The sequence below is a fragment of the Bufo bufo genome, chromosome 2, assembly GCF_905171765.1.
Source record: "Bufo bufo chromosome 2, aBufBuf1.1, whole genome shotgun sequence".
NCBI lineage: Eukaryota > Metazoa > Chordata > Amphibia > Anura > Bufonidae > Bufo > Bufo bufo.
In genome coordinates this window covers 69,127,764-69,146,388 of record NC_053390.1, presented here as the reverse complement: position 1 = coordinate 69,146,388, position 18,625 = coordinate 69,127,764, and the positions used below count along the sequence as shown (strand labels likewise).

At 46.3% G+C, this 18,625-nt stretch overlaps 1 protein-coding gene across 1 annotated transcript in view; it reads left to right on the top strand.

Annotated features, from left to right (window-relative positions):
- Nucleotides 1–16,284, top strand: part of KIAA1328 (KIAA1328 ortholog) — a 359,720-nt gene extending 343,436 nt beyond the window's left edge. Inside the window, exon 11 of the mRNA XM_040421160.1 lies at nucleotides 16,191–16,284. Coding sequence (XP_040277094.1) covers nucleotides 16,191–16,254 — 64 coding nt within the window. The 3' untranslated portion in view covers nucleotides 16,255–16,284. The remainder of the gene's footprint in view (nucleotides 1–16,190) is intronic.
- Nucleotides 16,285–18,625: the final 2,341 nt, after the last annotated feature.

Sequence of the window (18,625 nt, the reverse complement as noted above, 5' to 3'; positions counted from 1 at the left end):
TATTCTGCCCTTGGGTTTTTACGCCCCAGGTGCATTATCTTGCACTTATCCACATTAAATTTCAGTTGCCAGAGTTCTGACCATTCTTCTAGTTTTCCTAAATCCTTTTCCATTTGGCGTTTCCCTCCAGGAACATCAACCCTGTTACATATCTTTGTGTCATCAGCAAAAAGACAAACCTTACCATCGAGGCTTTTTGCAATATCACTTATGAAGATATTAAACAAAATTGGTCCCAGTACAGATCCCTGTGGAACCCCACTGGTAACATGACCTTGTTTTGAATGTTCTCCATTGACTACAACCCTCTGTTGTCTGTCACTCAGCCACTGCCTAATCCACTCAACAATATGGGAGTCCATGCTCAATGACTGCAGTTTATTGATAAGTCTTCTATGTGGGACAGTGTCAAAAGCCTTACTAAAATCTAGATATGCGATGTCTACTGCACCTCCACCGTCTATTATTTTAGTCACCCAGTCAAAAAAATCTATAAGATTTGTTTGACATGATCTCCCTGAAGTAAACCCATGTTGTTTTTCATCTTGCAATTCATGGGATTTTAGATGTTCCACAATCCTATCCTTTAATAGGGTTTCCATTAATTTGCCTACTATTGATGTCAGACTCACTGGTCTATAGTTGCTCGATTCCTCCCTACTACCTTTCTTGTGAATGGGCACGACATTTGCCAATTTCCAATCTTCCGGGACGACTCCTGTTACTAATGATTGGTTAAATAAATCTGTTAACGGTTTTGCCAGCTCACCACTAAGCTCTTTTAATAATTTTGGGTGTATCTCATCAGGCCCCTGTGACTTATTTGTCTTCACCTTAGACAGCAAACTTAGAACATCTTCCTCTGTAAAGATACATGCATCCAACGATTTATTAGTCATCCTTTCTAGTGGAGGTCCTTCTCCTTTTTCTTTTGTAAAAACTGAACAGAAGTATTCATTAAGGCAGTCGGCTAGCCCTTTATTCTCTTCTACATACCTTCCGTCCTTTGTTTTTAATTTAGTTATTCCTTGTTTTAATTTCCTTTTTTCATTTATATATCTGAAGAATGTCTTATCCCCTTTTTTCATAGACTGAGCTAGTTTTTCTTCTGCCTGCGCTTTAGAAGTTCTTATAACTTGCTTGGCCTCTCTCTGCCTAATCTTGTAGATTTCCTTATCTTCATTGCTCTGGTTTTTTTTATAATTACAAAATGCTAGCTTTTTATTTTTAATGATTTGGGCCACTTCTGCTGAGTACCACAGTGGTCTCTTCCTTTTTTTGCTTTTACTGACAAGTCTAATGCAATTTTCTGTTGCCTTCAATAATGCACCTTTTAAGTAGTCCCATTTCTCCTGGACTCCATGTAATCCGTTCCAGTCTGATAAGGACTCATTTATGACTAATTTCATTTTTGAAAAGTCTGTTTTTCTAAAATCTAAAACTTTTGTTTTTGTGTGGTTGGACTCTTTCACAGTTCTTATATTAAACCACACTGACTGGTGATCACTAGATCCCAAGGTTTCGCCTACAATGACATCATATACCGAATCCCCATTTGTGAATACCAAATCCAAAATGGCCTCCCTCCGGGTTGGCTCCTCAATCACTTGTTGTAGAGATAACCCCAGTAGGGAATTTAGAATATCTGTACTCCTGGTAGAACTTGCTATTTTGGTTGGTGCAGGGCCTGGCACTTCTCTGTCTGACATACTGTTAGATCAAATAAGTAAATAAAAAGGAAATTAATACACCCCAAAAAAAAGCTGTAATTTTGTCACTTCACCCCACAACGGGTATTAAGCCCTTTTTTTTCCCACTAATACACGCCAAAAAGAGCTGTAATTTTCTCACTTCACCACACAACGGCAAATACTTTTTTTGTGCCACTAATACACGCAAAAAAGGGCTTTAGAACATATAGCTGCACCGCTGAACGGCAAATAGGCCCTTATTTTTTTCCACTTATACACAACACAAAAGGCTTTAGAACATATAACTGCACCGCTGAACGGCAAATATATTTTTCTTTTGCACTAATACACGACAAAAAGGGCTTTAGAACATATAACTGCCCCGCTGAACGGCAAATAGGCCCTTATTTTGTTCCACTTATACACTCCAGAAAAGGCTTTAGAATATATAACTGTACTGCTGAAAGGCAAATATATTTTTCTTTTTTCCACTGATACACTCCACAAAAGGCTTTAGAACATATAACTGCATCACTGAACGGCAAATATATTTTTCTTTTGCCACTAATTAGAGTTGAGCGAACACCTGGATGTTCGGGTTCGAGAAGTTCGTCCGAACTTCCCGGAAATGTTCGGGATCCGAACTTCGCCCCGAATCCGAACCCCATTGAAGTCAATGGGGACCCAAACTTTTCGGCACTAAAAAGACTGTAAAATAGCCCAGGAAAGGGCTAGAGGGCTGCAAAAGGCAGCAAATGTAGGTAAATCCCCTGCAAACAAATGTGGATAGGGAAATGAATAAAAATAAATAAAAAATTACCAATATCAATTGGAGAGAGGTCCCATAGCAGAGAATCAGGCTTCATGTCACCCACCACTGGAACAGGCCACTATCAGATATTTTTAGGCCCCGGCACCCAGACAGAGGAGAGAGGTCCCATAGCAGAGATTCAGGCTTCATGTCATAGCAGAGAATCAGGCTTCATGTCACCCACCACTGGAACAGGCCATTGTCAGATATTTTTAGGCCCCGGCACCCAGACAGAAGAGAGAGGTCCCATAGCAGAGAATCAGGCTTCATGTCATAGCAGAGAATCAGGCTTCATGTCACCCACCACTGGAACAGGCTACTGTTCAGATATTTTTAGTCCCCGGAACCCAGACAGAGGAGAGAGGCCCCATAGCAGAGATTCAGGCTTCATGTCATAGCAGAGAATCAGGCTTCATGTCACCCACCACTGGAACAGGCCATTGTCAGATATTTTTAGGCCCCGGCACCCAGACAGAGGAGAGAGGTCCCATAGCAGAGAATCAGGCTTCATATCATAGCAGAGAATCAGGCTTCATGTCACCCACCACTGGAACAGGCCACTGTTCAGATATTTTTAGGCCCCGGAACCCAGACAGAGGAGAGAGGCCCCATAGCAGAGATTCAGGCTTAATGTCATAGCAGAGAATCAGGCTTCATGTCACCCATCACTGGAACAGGCCATTGTCAGATATTTTTAGGCCCCGGCACCCAGACATAGGAGAGAGCTCTCATAGCAGAGATTCAAGCTTCATGTCATAGCAGAGAATCAGGCTTCATGTCACCCACCACTGGAACAGGCCACTGTCAGATATTTTTAGGCCCTGGCAACCAGACAGCGGAGAGAGGTCCCATAGCAGAGAATCAGGCTTCATGTAATAGCAGAGAATCAGGCTTCATGTCACCCACCACTGGAACAGGCCACTGTTCAGATATTTTTAGTCCCCTGAACCCAGACAGAGGAGAGAGGCCCCATAGCAGTGATTCAGGCTTCATGTCATAGCAGAGAATCAGGCTTCATGTCACCCAACACTAAAACAGGCCACTGTCAGATATATTTAGGCCACGGCACCCAGACAGAGGAGAGAGGTCCCATAGCAGAGAATCAGGCTTCATGTCACCCACCACTGGAACAGGCCACTGTTCAGATTTTTCTAGGCCCCAGAACCTAGACAGAGGAGAGAGGCCCCATAGCAGAGATTCAGGCTTCATGTCATAGCAGAGAATCAGGCTTCATGTCACCCAACACTAAAACAGGCCACTGTCAGATATATTTAGGCCACGGCACCCAGACAGAGGAGAGAGGTCCCATAGCAGAGAATCAGGCTTCATGTCACCCACCACTGGAACAGGCCACTGTTCAGATTTTTTTAGGCCCCAGAACCCAGACAGAGGAGAGAGGCCCCATAGCAGAGATTCAGGCTTCATATCATAGCAGAGAATCAGGCTTCATGTCACCCACCACTGGAACAGGCCATTGTCAGATATTTTTAGGCCCTGGCACCCAGACAGAGGAGAGAGGTCCCATAGCAGAGATTCAGGCTTCATGTCATAGCAGAGAATCAGGCTTCATGTCACCCACCACTGGAACAGGCCATTGTCAGATATTTTTAGGCCCCGGCACCCAGACAGAGGAGAGAGGCGCCATAGCAGAGAATCAGGCTTCATGTCATAGTAGAGAATCAGGCTTCATGTCACCCACCACTGGAACAGGCCACTGTTCAGATATTTTTAGGCCCCGGAACCCAGACAGAGGAGAGAGGCCCCATAGCAGAGATTCAGGCTTCATGTCATAGCAGAGAATCAGGCTTCATGTCATCCACCACTGGAACAGGCCATTGTCAGATATTTTTAGGCCCCGGCACCCAGACAGAGGAGAGAGGTGCCATAGCAGAGAATCAGGCTTCATGTCATAGCAGAGAATCAGGCTTCATGTCACCCACCACTGGAACAGGCCACTGTTCAGATATTTTTAGGCCCCGGCACCCAGACAGAGGAGAGAGGTCCCATAGCAGAGATTCAGGCTTCATGTCACCCAACACTGGAACAGGCCACTGTCAGATATTTTTAGGCCCCGGCACCCAGACAGAGGAGAGAGGTCCCATAGCAGAGAATCAGGCTTCATGTCATAGTAGAGAATCAGGCTTCATGTCACCCAACACTGGAACAGGCCACTGTCAGATATTTTTAAGCCCCGGCACCCAGACAGAGGAGAGAGGTCCCATAGCAGAGATTCAGGCCTCATGTCATAGCAGAGAATCAGGCTTCATGTCACCCACCACTGTAACAGGCCATTGTCAGATATTTTTAGGCCCCGGCACCCAGACAGAGGAGAGAGGTCCTATAGCAGAGATTCAGGCTTCATGTCATAGCAGAGAATCAGGCTTCATGTCACCCACCACTGGAACAGGCCACTGTGAGATATTTAGGCCCCGGCACCCAGACAGAGGAGAGAGGTCCCATAGCAGAGAATCAGGCTTCATGTCATAGCAGAGAATCAGGCTTCACGTCACCCACCACTGGAACAAGCCATTGTCAGATATTTAGGCCCAGGCACCCAGACAGAGGAGAGGTTCATTCAACTTTGGGTTGCCCCGCAATATAATGGTAAAATTAAAAAAAGAGGATTGAATGAGGAAGTGCCCTGGAGTACAAGAATATATGGTTAAGGGGAGGTAGTTATAAATGTCTAATCTGCACAAGGGATGGACAGGTCCTGTGGGATCCATGCCTGGTTCATTTTTATGAACGTCAGCTTGTCCACATTGGCTGTAGACAGGCGGCTGTGTTTGTCTGTAATGACGCCCCCTGCCGTGCTGAATACACGATCAGACAAAACGCTGGCCGCCGGGCAGGCCAGCACCTCCAAGGCATAAAAGTCTAGCTCTGGCCACGTGGACAATTTGGAGACCAAGAAGTTGAATGGGGCCGAACCATCAGTCAATACGTGGAGGGGTGTGCACACGTACTGTTCCACCATGTTAGTGAAATGTTGCCTCCTGCTAACACGTTCCGTATCAGGTGGTGGTGCAGTTAGCTGTGGCGTGGTGACAAAACTTTTCCACATCTCTGCCATGCTAACCCTGCCCTCAGAGGAGCTGGCCGTGACACAGCTGCGTTGGTGACCTCTTGCTCCTCCTCTGCCTTCGCCTTCGGCTTCCACTTGTTCCCCTGTGACATTTGGGAATGCTCTCAGTAGCGCGTCTACCAACATGCGCTTGTACTCGTGCATCTTCCTATCACGCTCCAGTGCAGGAAGTAAGGTGGGCACATTGTCTTTGTACCGGGGATCCAGCAGGGTGGCAACCCAGTAGTCCGCACACATTAAAATGTGGGCAACTCTGCTGTTGTTGCGCAGGCACTGCAGCATGTAGTCGCTCATGTGTGCCAGGCTGCCCAGAGGTAAGGACAAGCTGTCCTCTGTGGGAGGCGTATTGTCATCGTCCTGCGTTTCCCCCCAGCCACGCACCAGTGATGGGCCCGAGCTGCGTTGGGTGCCACCCCGCTGTGAACATGCTTCCTCCTCCTCCTCCACCTCCTCCTCATCCTAGTCCTCCAGTAGTGGGCCCTGTCTGGCCACATTTGTACCTGGCCTCTGCTGTTGCAAAAAACCTCCCTCTGAGTCACTTCTAAGAGACTGGCCTGAAAGTGCTAAAAATGACCCCTCTTCCTCCTCCTCCTCCCCCTGGGCCACCTCCTCTTCCATCATCGCCCTAAGTGTTTTCTCAAGGAGACATAGAAATGGTATTGTAACGCTGATAACGGCGTCATCGCCACTGGCCATGTTGGTGGAGTACTCGAAACAGCACAACAGGGCACACAGGTCTCGCATGGAGGCCCAGTCATTGGTGGTGAAGTGTGTCTAATCCGCAGTGCGACTGACCCGTGCGTGCTGCAGCTGAAACTCCACTATGGCCTGCTGCTGCACACACAGTCTGTCCAGCATGTGCAAGGTGGAGTTCCACCTGGTGGGCACGTCGCATATGAGGCGGTGAGCGGGAAGGCCGAAGTTACGCTGTAGCGCAGACAGGCGAGCAGCGGCAGGATGTGAACGCCGGAAGCGCGCACAGACGGCCCTCACTTTATGCAGCAGCTCTGACATGTCAGGGTAGTTGTGAATGAACTTCTGCACCACCAAATTCAGCACATGCGCCAGGCAAGGGATGTGCGTCAAACCGGCTAGTCCCAGAGCTGCGACGAGATTTTGCCCAATATCGCACACCACCAGTCCGGGCTTGAGGCTCACCGGCAGCAACCACTCGTCAGTCTGTTGTTCAATACCCCACCACAACTCCTGCGCGGTGTGGGGCCTGTCCCCCAAACATATGAGTTTCAGAATGGCCTGCTGACGTTTACCCCGGGCTGTGGTGAAGGTGTGTGGTGAAGGTCTGTCGCTGACCGGATGAGGAGGTGGTAGAAGAGGAGGAGGAAGCCGAGTAGGAGGAGGAGGCTACAGGAGGCAAAGAATGTTGCCCTGCGATCCTTGGCGGCGGAAGGACGTGCGCCAAAGAGCTCTCCGCCTGGCTCCCAGCCGCCACTACATTTACCCAGTGTGCAGTTAGGGAGATATAGCGTCCCTGGCCGTGCTTACTGGTCCACGTATCTGTGGTTAGGTGGACCTTGCCACAGATGGCGTTGCGCAGTGCACACTTGATTTTATCCGATACTTAGTTGTGCAGGGAAGGTACGGCTCTCTTGGAGAAGTAGTGGCGACATGAGCTGTTTGAAGCTGTCTGTGTCCACCAGCCTGAATGACAGCATTTCATAGGCCAGTAGTTTAGAAATGCTGGCATTCAGGGCCAGGGATCGAGGGTGGCTAGGTGGGAATTTACGCTTTCTCTCAAATGTTTGTGAGATGGAGAGCTGAACGCTGCTGTGTGACATGGTGGAGATGCTTGGTGACGGAGGTGGTGGTGTTGGTGGTACATCCTCTGTTTGCTGGTCGGCAGGTGCCAACGTTCCTCCCGAGGCGGAGGAAGAGGCCGAGGCGGCAGCAGCAGAAGAGGTAGCAGGGGGAGCCTGAGTGAGTTCCTTGTTTTTAAGGTGTTTACTCCACTGCAGTTCATGCTTTGCATGCAGGTGCCTGGTCATGCAGGTTGTGCTAAGGTTCAGAACGTTAATGCCTCGCTTCAGGCTCTGATGGCACAGCATGCAAACCACTCGGTTCTTGTTGTCAGCACATTGTTTGAAGAACTGCCACGCCAGGGAACTCCTTGAAGCTGCCTTTGGGGTGCTCGGTCCCAGGTGGCGGTGGCCAGTAGCAGGCAAACTCTCTTGGCGGCGGGTGTTCTGCTTTTGCCCCCTCTTTTGCTACGCTGTTGGGTCGGTCTCACCACTGCCTCTTCCTCTGAACTCTGAAAGTCAGTGGCACGACCTTTATTCCATGTGGGGTCTAAGACCTCATCGTCCCCTGCATCGTCTTCCACCCAGTCTTCCTCCCTGACCTCCTGTTCAGTCTGCACACTGCAGAAAGACGCAGCAGTTGGCACCTGTGTTTCGTCATCATCAGAGACGTGCTGAGGTGGTATTCCCATGTCCTCATCATCAGGAAACATAAGTGGTTGTGCGTCAGTGCATTCTATGTCTTTCACCGCTGGGGAAGGGCTAGGTGGATGCCCTTGGGAAACCCTGCCAGCAGAGTCTTCAAACAGCATAAGAGACTGCTGCATAACTTGAAGCTCAGACAGTTTCCCTGATATGCATGGGGGTGATGTGACAGACTGATGGGGTTTTCAGGCGCCATCTGTGCGCTTTCTGCAGAAGACTGGGTGGGAGATAATGTGAACGTGCTGGATCCACTGTTGGCCACCCAATTGACTAATGCCTGTACCTGCTCAGGCCTTACCATCCTTAGAACGGCATTGGGCCCCACCAAATATCAATGTAAATTCTGGCGGCTACTGGGACCTGAGGTAGTTGGTTCACTAGGACGTGTGGCTGTGGCAGAACTGCCATGTCCTTTCCCAGCACCAGAGGGTCCACTAACACCACCACGACCATGTCCGCGTCCCTTACTAGATGTTTTCCTCATTGTTACCGTTCACCACAATAAGAAAAAAATTATTTGGCCCAATGTATTGAATTCAAATTCAGGCCTTTTTTTACAGGCACCTAACACTATCTGGCTATCTACTTAGGTACCGTATTACACTAATACAGGCACAGCAGTAACCACAGATTTAGCTGAATATAAATTGTAGGCCTAGTATTTAGGCCCGGGATGACAGGTATCCCTTTACGGACAGAATTAGACTTGGAGATGCACGGTAGCGTGTGAAGTTATTGAGGATGACCCTATCAGCACCTTCAATGTAATATACCCTTTTATGGATAGATTTAAACTTGGCCTGCTACAACAGAAACCACTGATTTAGGGAATTGCTAATTTGGGAATTGTATTTCAACCCAGAAAAAAATATATCCTTTGCCAGACAGCAGACAGTATTATAATTGGCTAGCCACAGCTGAAACACCAGATTTAGGGTACTGCTATTTTGGCAATTGTATTTCACCCCTCAATAAAATAGCAAGCACAGCCAAGCCCCTGATGTAGGATATAGCAAAAAAAAAACAACAACACACTATTGATGGTTAAATGGACTTGGTGGCAGCTTGTGCTGGCGCACCACAAGACACAAAATGGCCGCCGATCACCCCCAAAAAAAGTGACAGAAAAACGCTCTGGGCAGCCTAAAAACAATGAGCAATTTACTAGCAGAAGTTGAATGATACACAGCTGTAGATCGATCACTTCAGTAAGTGTTTTTGATGAGTAAATCCCTGCCTAATCTGGCCCTAACAGCAGCAGCTGCATCCTATCCCTACACTGATCAGAACAGAGTGATGTGCGGCGCTACGTGACTCCAGCTTAAATAGAGGCTGGGTCACATGCTGCACTGGCCAATCACAGCCATTCCAATAGTAGGCATGGCTGTGATGGCCTCTTGGGGCAAGTAGTATGACGCTTGTTGATTGGCTGCTTTGCAGCCTTTCAAAAAGCGCCTAGAAAGCGCCGAACACCGAACCCGGACTTTTACGTAAATGTTCGGGTTCGGGTCTGTGTCACGAACACCCCAAAATTTGGTACGAACCCCAACTATACAGTTCGGGTTCGCTCATCCCTACCACTAATACATGACAAAAAGGGCTTTAGAACATATAACTGCACCGCTGAACGTAAATAATTTTTTTTTTGGTGCCACTAATACACGCCAAAAAGGGCTATAATTTTCGCACTTCACCACACAACGGCTAATAAGCCCTTTTTTCCCACTAATGCAAACCAAAATGAACCCTGTTCTACATAAATGCTGTGGGATGAGTCCTCCCTATACTTTTCCTACGCCTTAAATAATCCTTCCCTGAACTTGTAAATCTTTTTTTTAGCACAATAAAGTCTTTCCTAGCACTGTCCCTAGTGCCTGCTGACGTCTCTCCCTGCACTAAGTACACTGGAAAATGACAGAATCCAAGATGTCTGAGGCTATTTATAGGGCTTTGACATCACAGGGCTGTCTGGCCGCTGATTGGCTGCATGCATGGCATTATGGGTGATCCCGCCTTCCCAGAGTTCCTTGCTCCATGTTCTCACACGTGCAGCAGCCATTTTAGGAAAAAATGCGATTCGTTACCACGAAGCGTAAGGAAATTCGGATTCGGTGCGAATCAAATTTTTCCTGAAATTCATATCGAATTCCACTTCGTCAACTTCGATTCGCTTATCTCTAATTATTGTTATTAGATGCTGTGATCAGCTATGAAAGCAGCATCTGAACGGTACAATGACGGGGGGCGGCACAATCGCTTTGTGACAAAGAAATTTGTCACAAAGTGAATTTGTTTTGTAAAGTTTGGCGAATCAGCCGAATTGAATTTTACAATACTTCACTCGTCTCTAGTTATGTGTCTGCAGCGTCCCACTACGTGTGTGTGGGCACTGCTTAAAAGTACTTTTTGATCTCAACAATTGCATTGTACAGTATGGTATAACTTTGCATTTATGTCTCTGCAAAATCCCTGTTAACAGGCCTATTAGGTGTAATTTATACATCCCACCTCTAGATGGGGATAAAGTTCAGGTCCTATATATACCTAGGTCAGGCCTAGTGAGGCAGTTCAGTTCAGTGCAGATCAGATCATATTAGGCAGATTAAGACTGGAGTTCAGTTGAGACCACAGGTCAGTGTGAAGATCAGTGAGTATATTTGACACTGAGAGAGTGAAAAGAAGTTTTAGTCCAGAAAGGGACAAGAGAAAAGGACAAATTCAAATTCATCCAAAGGATAAAAGCTGTACACCAGGCATAAAGGACCTTTGGGATATTTTAGGTGAAGGATACCATAGCCTCCGGCAACCTCACCAGAAGTTCCACTAACATTAAAATAACCCACTGCTCCAAAACCAAGAAACCTAAACAGCCTAAAACAGTGGATTTGCAGAATTAACTCTGTACCATCTAGAGACTGCATAATTGTACTGCTGCAACCAAAAGACATCCAAAGTAAAAGTTGTGAGTTGCATCTTACCACTGTCTACCTCATTATTACTACCTATGGTTGTACCACCATTAACAGTACTGGCGTCACGACAAAAATCAAGGGACTCAGCCGCAACAAGCACCCCTAACATCAAGGGCACCTCAACCACCATCTTGGCTGATGCTTCCCTACACAGAGCGTGCCCCGGAGGATTTCGTGCTGTCCACCTCAACACTGTGCTGCCAGCCCAGGGAGGCTTTCTGCTAACTGAGAGTAAACTGATGAACTGTGTGTTATATTATTTGGCCCCTCATCGGTGAATTTCTTAAAAATTCGATTTGGCCGATTCAGTGAATTTTTCTAAATTTTTATTTGCGGTGAATCGTGTTAAAAAACGTCTATTTCCTGGTTGCAGAGATCCTTTATAGTGGTGTAGAACACTGTGCCTTGCAGTAACACACAGTATTCACTCCACAAAAGGCTTTAGAATATATAACTGTACTGCTGAACGGCAAATATATTTTTCTTTTTTCCACTGATACACTCCACAAAAGGCTTTAGAACATATAACTGCACCGCTGAACGGCAAATATATATTTTCTTTGGAGCCACTAATACACGCCAAAAAGGGCTGTAATTTTCGCACTTCATCACACAACAGCTAATAAGCCTTTTTTTCCCCACTAATGCAAACCATTATGAACCCTGTTCTATATAAATGCTGTGAAATGAGTCCTCCCTATCCTTTTCCTACTCGTTGAATAATCCTTCCCTGAACTTGTAAATCGTTTTTTAGCTCAATAAAGTCTCCTAGCACTGTCCCTAGCGCCTGCTGACATCTCTCCCTGCACTAAGTAGACAGGAAAATGGCAGAATCCAAGATGGCTGAGGCTATTTATAGGGCTGTGACATCACAGGGCTGGCTGGCTGCTGATTGGCTGCATGCATGGCATTATGGGTGATCCCGCCTTCCCAGAGTTTCTTGCTCCATGTCCTCACATGTGTAGCAGCCATTTTAGGAAAAAATGCGATTCGTTACCACGAAGTGTGAGGAAATTCAGAGCTAATCAAATTTTTCCTGAAATTCGGATCGTCAACTTCGATTCGTTCATCTCTAGTCACATACTAAAGTTATTTTATTTATTTTTTTATTCTGATGGATCCATAAGAAAACCTACTTGTGCCACAGTGTTAAATCAAAGGCACTTGGAGACACAGTGCAGTATGATCCATATAGAATTCTATTCTATTATAGATGTGTATTACACGTACCAGTAACACACATATACATGAGGCTTCTATGCTGCTGAATTTAGACCCTAAAACTAGATCCTTCAAACGATATCCCACTAATAAGTCATTGGACCTTTTCATTTGATGCCTGGTTTGTAGACATTTTCACAATTAAGGTTGTGCTAATGTAATGGTATTTCTAGTCTGTTTTGCATATTGAATGGCTGCCATCATATCAGGATTGGCTAACACTTTTTACTTACCGTAGCAGTACCTAAAATCATAGATCCATCAATCACTGAATGCCACTTACCCAACAGTGCACCACCATTTATTGGTAGTGACCTGATGATTTTATTTATGATTTTATTACCCACAGAAAGGGGTGTCTTGTAGTTCAGTGTATTACCTTCTTTACTTGGGGTCCAAATTCAGCCAGGTGCCATCTGCTATAAATGGTTGGCTTTTGGATCCAACATTTCTCCTAGTGTGCATTGTGCATAGAGATAATGAAGCAATTGCCTCTTCTCTATTTTTATAGCTCTCTCTAGCACCACCTATTGGTGACTACCCTGTAAGTCAATGCCTGACCTCTTACAAGAGACACCAATCTGTAGACAGCCGTGTTTTGCAGTCGTTGCTCAGAGGTTTAACTTAAAGAGGTTGTCCCATCCAGTGGCGTGCCTAGGTTGCCGGGGCGGGTCCTTTCTCTGGCCCCCCCCCTTCAATACTTGACCACATACCTCTTACATCCAGGGACATCTGCTGTCATGTAGATCTTCTCTTTCCTCTTCTCCTCCGTTAGACCGCCATGACAAATTCTTTCAGCCGCATCTCATCTCTACAGAGTTTATAACACAGACACATTAGATTTCTCAGTTTTTACATCAACCTCCCCATCCTAGTGTCCCAACAATGTCATCCTGCTGCCACCCCCAAATACTGTTCCCGTTGTGCCCCCCAATATCCCAGGTACTATACTGCTGAAAAAATTGTGACCCAAGTAGACATAATTGGGGTCATTTATCAAACTGTTGTAAAGTAAAACTGGATTTCCAAAAGAGCTGTCAAAAATGAAAGGTGAAATCTGATTGGCTGCTATGGGCAACTAAGCCAGTTCTACTTTACACCAGTTTGATAAATTACCCCAAGTGTCCCTATAGTGTCCACAGCAGCTATAATGTCCCCTAGAGTGCCCCCAGTAATAATAACACCCTATAGTTTTCCCCACATTGCCCCCATACAGTAGTTTTCCTGACACTGCCCCATACAGTAATCTCCCCCCACACTGCCCCATACAGTAATTTCCCCCACACTGCCCCCACACAGTAATTTACCCCACACTGCCCCCACACAGTAGTTTGCCCCATACAGTAATTTCCCCCACACTGCCCCCATACAGTAATTTCCCCCACACTGCCCCATACAGTAATCTCCCCCCACACTGCCCCATACAGTAATTTCCCCCACACTGCCCCCACACAGTAGTTTCCCCCACATAGTTATTTCCCCCTGACTGCCCCATACAGTAATTTACCCCACACTGCCCCATACAGTAATTTACCCCACACTGCCCCCACACAGTAGTTTGCCCCATACAGTAATTCCCCCCACACTGCCCCCATACAGTAATTTCCCCCACACTGCCCCATACAGTAATTTCCCCCACACTGCCCCCATACAGTAATTTCCCCCACACTGCCCCATACAGTAATTTCCCCCACACTGCCCCCATACAGTAATTTCCCCCACACTGCCCCCATACAGTAATTTCCCCCACACTGCCCCCATACAGTAGTTTCCCCCACACTGCCCCATATAGTAATTTCACCCACACTGCCCCAATATAGTAATTTGCCCCACACTGCCCTCATATAGTAATTTGCCCCACACAGTAATTTCCCCCACACTGCCCCTATACAGTAGTTTGCCCACATTGCCCCATACAGAAATTTTCCCCACACAGTATTTGCCCCCACACTGTTTCCCCACAATCATTTCCCCCACACTGCCCCCACACAGCAGTTTGCCCCACATTGCCCCATATAGTAATTTGCCCCACGCAGTAATTTCTGCCACACTGCCCCTATACAGTAATTTGCCCCATATTGCCCCCATACAGTATTTTCCCCCACACTGCCCCATACAGTAATTTCCCCCACACTGCCCCATGCAGTAGTTTCCCCCACACTGCCCCCATGCAGTAGTTTCCCCCACACTGCCCCCATGCAGTAGTTTCCCCCACACTGCCCCATATAGTAATTTCCCCCACACAGTAATTTCCCCCACACTGCCCCTATACAGTAGTTTCCCCCACACTGACCCCCTACAGTAATTTTGCCCACACAGTAGTTTCCCCCACATTGACCCCCTACAGTAATTTCCCCCACACTGCCCCCACACAGTAGTTTCCCCCACATTGCCCCATATAGTAATTTTCCCCCACACAGTATCCAACCATAATAATTTTTCCCCCATATAGTAATTTGCCCCATACTGCAATTTCTTCCCCGATGTACTGTCCCCCCATGTCCCCCAAAGTTGGCACATAAAATAAAACTAAAAAAAATAAAAGCTAAATACTCACCTATGTCCAGGTGCTGCATCCCGGCACAGGCGCGCTCGATGATGTCATCACGTACGCCTACGCTGGGATTTCACTACTGCATAGGCCTCAGGCCTACTAGGCCTGAAGCCTATAGCGGTGATCCGCGGCAGAGCAGGGAACTATGCGCTCCCGTGCCCCGCCGCAGTATGTGGGCGTCAGCGCTCCAGCAATGAGCGCTTCCATCTGTATTGATGGAAGCGCTCATTGCTTCTGGCACCCCCCTGAGATCTGACACCTGGGGCGGACCGCACCCCCCCTAGGGACGCCACTGGTCCCATCTGGAACATTTATGGCATATAGATACCGTAGATTACACCATAAACGTCAGATATAGTAGGTGCAGGTCCCAACTCTGGGATTATCTCCTGTGTCTAAAAAGGGGCTCTGGATCGTGCTTGGCTATTTTTTGCAGTCCAATAGCAGTGAATGGAGAACAAGCCACGCAAGCTCTGCCACCGCTCCATTCCTCATTATGGGACTTCCAAAAATAGCTGAGCCAGTGATTTCCTATTTACTGAAGTCCATAGTGGTGAATGGAGGAAATACCCTTTTAAAAGTCCTGGTCCAAATGAAAACTCTATAACAATTCACCATTTGCCATCCATAATACTTGTGTGTTCCTATGTGGTAGAGGGGTCCCCTCAGATACTACTGCTACATCTGTAACTGCTATAACTATGCCCCTGTCCTCATCAGTACAGAGTAGGGTTCTGGCTGGATGTTTGAGATGCCTCTTGGGAAGGTATTGATTCTCCTTGTGAAGATCTAGGTGTTAGGAAGTTCTTAGGGCAGTACTCGATTTGCCAAAGATAAGTAAGTCAAATTGATTTTGGGAAAGTCAAATCATCCAGATAATTTTCAATATATCTCAAAATACAGTATTAGACCTAGAGGATGGTGATGCAACTGGAAGAATGGTGGTCTAATCTGTATGACAGTGGGCTAACCTGAAAATTGGTGGTCTAATCTGTAGATTGGTGGTCAAACCTGAAGAATCGTGGTTTAACCTGTAGGATGGTGGATGATGGTCTAACATGTAGGACGGTGGTCTAACCTGGAGAATGGGGATCTAATGTGTAGGATGGTGGTCTAATCTGGAGAATGGTAGTCTAATCTGTAGGATGGTCATCTAACCTGGAAAATGGTGGCCTAATCTGTAAAATGGTGGTGTAACTTGAAGAATGGTGGTCAAACCTGTAGGATATTGGATGATGATCTAACCTGTAGGATGATGGTCTAACCTGGAGAGGGGTTGGCTAACCTGGAAAATGATGATCTAACTTGGAGAATGGTGGTCTAATTTTAAACACTGTAGCCTAAAAAGCCATCTTGGCAAATGTAACAGTTCTCCATTACTATTCATTTCTTGAAAGCTGCAGACATCTGAGGCAAGAATCTGGACACGTTGTTGAAGGGTTTTATTTTATTGCACACTGACAAACTCCAGATGGAATAGAAGTCACGCTGCAGGGCTGAGACACAAAATATTTCTATTCAGGGATTATAGGGATCTCGTAAAGCATAGAAAGGAAGCTCAAGTGGTTTGAAATGTAGCCGGACCCTCCAGCTAAAGACACCGTGGAGTTTTACTGCCATTGAAATGTTGCTCTGTACGGATTGTAGCTCGAAGGCTCTTTCTTTTTACTCCCTGGACGCAGCTCTTGGACGTGAGCGAAAGCTGATGTCCATGGCAAAGCTTCGAACACTTCATTGTTTTTCTTTCATCTTTTTTATTTTTAGACTTGTCCTCTTCTTTTCGCCTGGCCCTTCGGCAAAGGCCCCATGGTGGAGACAGGAAGGACACATCAATGTCAAGAAAAATGTGCTTTTTTTTCTTTTTAATGTGAGCTTTCATTGCTTTTTATGTTTTGAAGAAAACTTGACTGATTCTTGCATCACCTAGTAGAACTTCATGACCTAATACTGATTAAATATGTCTGGCTTCTCAGCTTTTACTGAAAGCCAGCAACGAGCAAGAGAAAGCAGACAACTGTGTGATTACAACTGGTCTAAGGCTACTTTCACACTTGCGTTGTTCTTTTCCGGCATAGAGTTCCGTCACAGGGGCTCTATACCGGAAAAGAACTGATCAGTTTTATCCCTATGCATTCTGAATGGAGAGTAATCCGTTCAGTTTGCATCAGGATGTCTTCAGTTCAGTCGTTTGACTGATCAGGCAAAAGAGAAAACCGCAGCATGCTACGGTTTTCTCTCCAGGTAAAAAAACTGAAGACTTGCCTGAACGCCGGATCCGGCATTTTTTCCCATAGGAATGAATTAGCGCCGGATCAGAATACCGGAATGCCGGATCCGTCGCTCCGGCATGCGCATGCGCAGATCGGTAAAAATGTGAAAAAATGTACAAGACGGGTCCGTCGGTCCGCATGACAAGCGGAGAGACGGATCCGTCCTTGTAATGCATTTGCGAGACGGATCCGCACCCGGATCCGTCTCACAAATGCTTTCAGTCAGCGGCAGATCGCGGATCCGGCGGGCAGTTCCGACGACGGAACTGCCCACCGGATCACACTGCCGCAAGTGTGAAAGCACCCTAAGGGTTTGGCCACACAGTCAGGTTTCTGCATGCAGTTTTGGAAGCCAAAATCTGGAGTGGGTTTTAAAAGGAAAGAAAGTATACAGGACAGATCCAATTTCTCTTTTTTGAATTTCACTCCTGGTTTTGGCTCTTAAAACTGCATCAGGAAACCTGACCGTGTAGCTGTACTCTAATGCTATTTTGGCCCTGCCTCAATTATTAATATCATAAGCAATAATATTTACACAAGCATTGACTTGCTACAGAGGCACAGAGCTGAATTTGTTATATGGCAGTACTCAGTGTAAGATTTGTAATTTTCTATAGACATGAAGGTAAGACACTTTCAGACTAACTCAGTTAACATGAGAATGGAGGTCCCCAATCCACCATGTTAATGGGTCCATAGTACACATGCTTGACCTCCTTTCCATAAAAGTCTGACTGAATAAGATAGTACTCTGTTTGATCTCCAGTATTACCATAGACATGAATGGAGAGGAGGTCATACAAGTATGCATAATACTGCTCCATTCACATGGGTAATTGGGGATGTCCGATCTGATGATTGCTTGGGGTCCTATTGGTTGGACCAGTAGTCAACTGACACTTATTCCCTAACCTGTGGTTAAGAGATGAGTGTTCTTTGTGGAAAATATATAGAAATATCAAGATACTCATATTGTAGCTGTAGCCACCAATGCACTCAATAATAAACACAGTGTGTCCAGAATTTTACAATCATTAACAGTGATAAGAGTGTGTGGCAAGAGAATGCAGTAGATGTTGCTTCAGTCCTATGGAAAACCAAGGATAACACCTCATGATATCACAGGACCTCATGCCAAATGACCAACTCAGGTCTGCCATACCTGTCTTCATATCCCCAGAGATCCCTAGAATGTGAGATGCACAGTTGGTCTACCGGCTGAATGTCAAAATTATCAGTGGAGAGGATAGATGCCCAGAAAAGACAGCTATTTCTGACTGGTATCAATTGTTGCCCCAGGTTATCTGCATGGACTGGAATAAAGGAAGCTACCTGCTCCAATATACTGTACTTGCATTATATACTGTTCCTTTGTCTCATTAGCAGACAGTTCTGCTACCTGTAGATAAGAGAGTCTTTCCCACAAGGAACACTTGTCCCATATTTACAGGATAAGGGATACGTGTCTAATTGTTGGTGGTCCAATCACTAGGTATGTGGTATCTCACCACTCTAGGATGGCAGCACACGTGTAACTTAAAGAGAAATGCGCTTTATCAAGT